Source organism: Carlito syrichta, unplaced genomic scaffold (assembly GCF_000164805.1).
Source record: "Carlito syrichta isolate Samal-C Ts95f unplaced genomic scaffold, Tarsius_syrichta-2.0.1 Scaffold136078, whole genome shotgun sequence".
NCBI classification, from domain to species: domain Eukaryota; kingdom Metazoa; phylum Chordata; class Mammalia; order Primates; family Tarsiidae; genus Carlito; species Carlito syrichta.
Genome location: NW_007080174.1, coordinates 2,087 through 7,244, shown reverse-complemented (window position 1 = coordinate 7,244; position 5,158 = coordinate 2,087). Strand labels below are relative to the sequence as shown.

General features: G+C 60.8%; 1 protein-coding gene across 1 annotated transcript; it reads left to right on the top strand.

Moving 5' to 3' along the window:
• Positions 1-814: 814 nt before the first annotated feature.
• Positions 815-5,158, top strand: GPR153 (G protein-coupled receptor 153; the record flags this gene model as incomplete). Its single annotated transcript, XM_008049713.1, has 5 exons — positions 815-1,276; positions 1,588-2,017; positions 3,723-3,915; positions 4,560-4,744; positions 5,129-5,158. Coding segments are annotated over exons 1-5 (1,194 nt in total), but the record flags the coding sequence as incomplete, so codon positions are not given.

The window sequence follows — 5,158 nt, the reverse complement described above, 5'->3', positions numbered from 1 at the left end:
GTCTTGTGTGGGGCGGTGGTGTGTACCAGTAATCCCAGTTACTCGGAAGGCTGAGGCAGGAGGATCGCTTGAGCTCAGGAGTTTGAGGACAGCTTGGGCAGCCTCTTTGAAAATAAAGAAATAAAAGACAAAACAAAAAAGATAAGAAATTTATTTCTCATAGTTCTGGAGACTGGGATGTCCAAGATCAAGGCTTTGGCAGGCTTGGTATCTGAGGAAGGCCTGGTCTCTGCTTCCAAGATGGTCCCTTGAGCTCTGGGTCCCGCCGAAGGCAGGAACGCTATTCCTTGCATGGTGAGAGAAGGAAGAGCTGAGAGAACCCACGCCCAGAAGCCCATTTGTAAAGGCATGAAACCTACCCATGGCCTAATTACCCTCTTAAAAAATTCCCACCTCTTGATGGCTTGAGCCCGGGAGTTCGAGTCTAGACTGGGCAGCATAGCAAGACCTCGTCTCTACAAAAAAAATGTTTTAATTAGCTGGGAACGGTGGTGCGTGCCTGTGGTTCCTGCTACTTGGAAGGCTGAAGCGGAAGAATCACCTGAGCCCAGGAGGTTGAGGCTGTGGTGAGCTGTGATCGTTCCACTACGTGCCCGCCTGGGTGATGACAGAGTGAGACCCTAACTCAAACAAACAACAGCAACAAAAAACCAGCTGCACCTCTTGATACTGTCCCAGTGATAATTACATCTCGCCATGAGTGCTGGAGGGGGCATTCAAGCCAAAGCACTCCCCATCTCCCATCCAGAAGCCCTAAGAGTTCCCACACCGAAGCCAGGGAGAAGTCACTGAGTGCCCATTGCCTCCCCCACAGATGCTCGTGGCCCCTGGCGTCCCTGAGCCGCTGAGTGTGAGGGCCACTCCCCGAGGCCTGGCTCCAAGGAGGATGCCCCGGCCGCCCGCCAGCTCTGGTCTGCACCATGAGTGCTGAGCAGCGGCTGCCAGGCAGCGCGGTGGGCTGGCTGGCGTGTGGGGGCCTCTCTCTGCTGGCCAACGCCTGGGGCATCCTGAGTGTGGGCGCCAAGCAGAAGAAGTGGAAACCACTGGAGTTCCTGCTGTGCATGCTGGCGGCCACCCACATGCTCAACGTGGCGGTGCCCATCGCCACCTACTCTGTGGTGCAGCTGCGGCGGCAGCGCCCCGACTACGAGTGGAACGAGGGCCTCTGCAAGGTCTTCGTGTCCACTTTCTATACCCTCACCCTGGCCACCTGCTTCTCCGTCACCTCCCTCTCCTACCACCGCATGTGGATGGTCCGCTGGCCTGTCAACTACCGGTGAGCACTTGAATGTCTAGGGTTCTTGGAGAGGGGGCCGTGCGGGCATGGACACAAGACGTGCCCGTATGCACGCACGTGGCCACACCTGTGGGTGCTGGGGAGGGGCTGCTGGGGCATGCTGGGGAGAGAGGCGTGTGACGATGTGCACGAGACGCTCCACACAAGGGACAAGGCCCCGCCACGTCAGCTGTGCCACGATTGATGTCCTAGGTGGGCCGGGGGGCTGGGGTCCTCTGCAGGTCCCCAGAGGCCTGGGGAGACCCTGTGAGTGATGCCGGGTCCCTCTGTTCCGCCTTGCCCCGTGCCAGGCTGAGCAACACCAAGAAGCAGGCGGTGCACACAGTCATGGGCATCTGGATGGTGTCCTTCATCCTGTCGGCCCTGCCCGCCGTCGGCTGGCACGACACCAGTGAGCGCTTTTACACCCACGGCTGCCGCTTCATCGTGGCCGAGATCGGCCTGGGCTTCGGCGTCTGCTTCCTGCTGCTGGTGGGCGGCAGCGTGGCCATGGGCGTGGTCTGCACAGCCATCGCCCTCTTCCAGACGCTGGCTGCCCAGGGGGGGCGCCGGGCCGACCGCCGAGCCTTCACCGTGCCCACCATCGTGGTGGAGGACGCGCAGGGCAAGCGCCGCTCCTCTGTGGATGGCTCGGAGCCCGCCAGAACCTCGCTGCAGATCACGGGCCTCGTGGCCACCATCGTCGTCATCTACGACTGCCTCATGGGCTTCCCTGTGCTGGTGGGTGACAGTGCCCACTAGGGGAGTCTGTTGGAGGCACGGGCTCTGGGACAGCCCGGAGCTGGGCACGCTCTAGGCATTGGGGGTTGAATCCTCACACCCAGTCCTTAGAGATGAGCATGATCATCACCCCCATTTTACAGATTTGGAAACTGAGGTTCAGAGGGGTACAGTCAGGGCAGCCACGGTGGGATCTAAACCCACACAGGTGACTGAAGAGCCCAGGGTCTTTCTGCCACACTGCAGGGGAGTTTCTTGCGAGGTAACATGCCCAAAGGCCTCCTAGGGCATCCAGGTCCCAGGATGGGCAGAGGGAGCTTTGGTGCCACAGGTAGGTAGGACACTGGATCAGGAGACAGGGCAAGGCTGGGGCAGAGCTGAATGTCTGTTGGGGAGTTGCCCTGGATCCTAAGGGCTGGGGAAGGCCAAGGTGAGGGCCAACAAGTTGCACTTGATCCTAAGGGTCAAGGAAGGTCAAGGTCAGGGTCAACAAGGGTCTGCCTGCGGTCCTTTCAGTGAAGCTGAAGAATGAAATCTGGACTCAGCAGCTGAGCCTTCCCACACTTGGGGCCTCAGCCCAGCCCCGAAAAGGTCCAGAATGAGACGGGGAGGGACCAGGGGCCAGGACCAAACTGAGAGGCTTCGTCCCAGGAGCAGGACAGGGCTGCGTCCATGGAGTCACCGCAGGACATGAGCTCCAGAAGGGTGATGGGGAGGCAGGACTTGCTCAGGACGCAGCCTGCACTGCCTCACCCCCAGCAGGCCTGGCACTTCTCCCCCCACCCAGGGTCCTCATGTGTACAGTGGGGCCTGGTGTCCCCTGTTCCTGTGACAGTGGAGGGAAAAAAACCGAGTGAAACTGCCAAGAACCACAAAGCACTGTGGGAGCAGAGTGGGGGCCACTGTGAGGGAGGAGCATAGGAGGGGGCAGGGGCCACCCAGCTTGTCTTCAGAGCAGGGAAGGGGGCACTGTTTCTGTTTATGAGCCACACTGGCCTGTTACAATCCATGTCTGGAACCTTTACCTCACCCTCTGTAATGGAGTGTCCTTAGCCCATTTCACAGACGAGGAAACTGAACCCCTGAGAGGTTTAGCAGCATTCTGCAGGTCACACAGCTTGCAGACGGTAGAGCCAGCGTAGTGTCTGCACCATGCACACTTCTGCTCTGTTGTGGCAGTTGCTAAATTTCACTCCAGGTGGGCGGTGGGGGCAATGAGAGCTCTTCTGGGAGAGGAGGAATGAGGGGTCCCTAAGCAGTGACCCAAAGGCCACCTGGCTGGATGCTGTGGCCTTTGAATCTCCTCTGGTATCTGAGCTGGAGATCCTCAGAGTAGGAGCAGGGCCAAGGAGGCCCCTGGCCAAGCAGAGAAGTCCCTGAATGGACTTGAGACCTGGCTCTCCAAACCTGTTTCCTCACCTCTAAAAGGAGAGATTATCCATGCCCCTCTCCATGGGCAGTCATGAGGGTGACACGAGAGAAGAGCTGGCCAGTGTGGCCCCAACACTGTGAAGGCTGTGCCACACGAGGGTGTGACTGTCCCTCTCGCCCTCAGAGGGCAGGGACGCCCCCCGCCAGCAGCCAGCCTCCTCTTTCCCTAGCAGTGGGTTTGTTGGACCACCATCCAGATGGGAAGACAGAGGCTGGGAGGGAGGTCATGTGACGGGGGCCCTGCCGGGTGCCTGGCTGAGCCCTGTGCCCACAGGTGGTGAGCTTCAGCAGCCTGCGGGCAGACGCCTCGGCGCCCTGGATGGTGCTCTGTGTGCTGTGGTGCTCTGTGGCCCAGGCCCTGCTGCTGCCTGTGTTCCTCTGGGCCTGTGATCGCTACCGGGCCGACCTCAAGGCTGTCTGGGAGAAGTGCATGGCGCTCATGGCCAACGATGAGGACTCAGATGATGGTGAGGAGGGCCTGAGGGTGGCCCCAGGGAGACTGGCGTCCGGATGAGGTCACTGGGGTCAGCAGGAAAACAGCTGTCAGGTGACCCCCCCGTGGCATTTGGGTGGCCCCGTCCTCAACTGCCAGATACCCTGTGTCACCTCCAAATGTACTTGAACACCTAAGGGACCAAGCTGGGTTCCCCTAAGTCACTCTTCTGTCTGGCTTGGCTGCCCTGGGTTCCAGTTAATCTAATGCTCGGGTTAACAGGAGCTATGGACACAAACTGCATGTGTTCCCCTGAGCTCCAGGGATCACCTCATCCAGCCTTAGGGATCTCCAATGACCTGCCCCAGGTGCTCCCATAGACCCAGGTTCTGCTCCCCTCAGAGACATCACCCAGGCTGAGCCCTCCCTACGGCCAGTGTATTTATTATTCTTCAAGGCTTCGGAGCTAGCCCCAGGTCCTGCCGCCAGGGTGTGACATCCCTCCTGGTCTCACAGCTAAAGGCTGGCATGGTCTCGATTTGAACCCAGGACCCTGTCCCTTCCCTTTTCAGCTCACCAGCCCCTGCTTTGTGTGTGTTGGGGTGGAGGTATCCCAGGGATTCTCTCCCAGATGCCCCCAAGTTTTCCATGGCCCTAAGCCTCTGCTCCACCCCGCAGAGACCAGCCTGGAAGGCGGCAGTGCCTCGGACCTGGTGTTGGAGCGCGCCCTGGACTATGGCTACGGAGGCGACTTTGTGGCCCTGGACAGGGTGGCCAAGTACGAGATCTCTGCCCTGGAGGAGGGCTTGCCCCAGCTCTGCCCGTTGCGGCCCCTGCAGGACGACAAGATGCAGTACCTGCAGGTGAGGATGGGGCAGCCGGAGGCCACACACGTGGGTGGGGCTCCTCTGGCCTCCCCAAAGCCGCTGAGCTCCTCCCAGGCCTGGGCGCCGCAGGGGCTGTCGCCATCCAAGGACCGGCCGGCCTGAGGACACAGAGCCCGTGAGGGTGGGCCCAGGCGGGCGCCCCAGCCCCGCCCCCATGTTCCCTGTCACCTGTTGTTTCCTTTGGGCTCAGCTCACCGTGAGGCGCCTTCCCCCCAGCTGAGCCAAGCTGCAGGGAAAACGCCGAACTTGAGGCCCTGGCCCCAAGTTCACAGCTCCCAAGCCGGCGGCCCCGTTGGTGGGTGCGGGGAGCCCCGTTTCCCAGGCGGGCGGCTGGGGTGACAGCGCGCCCCGTCCCGGCAGGTCCCGCCCACGCGGCGCTTCTCCCACGAC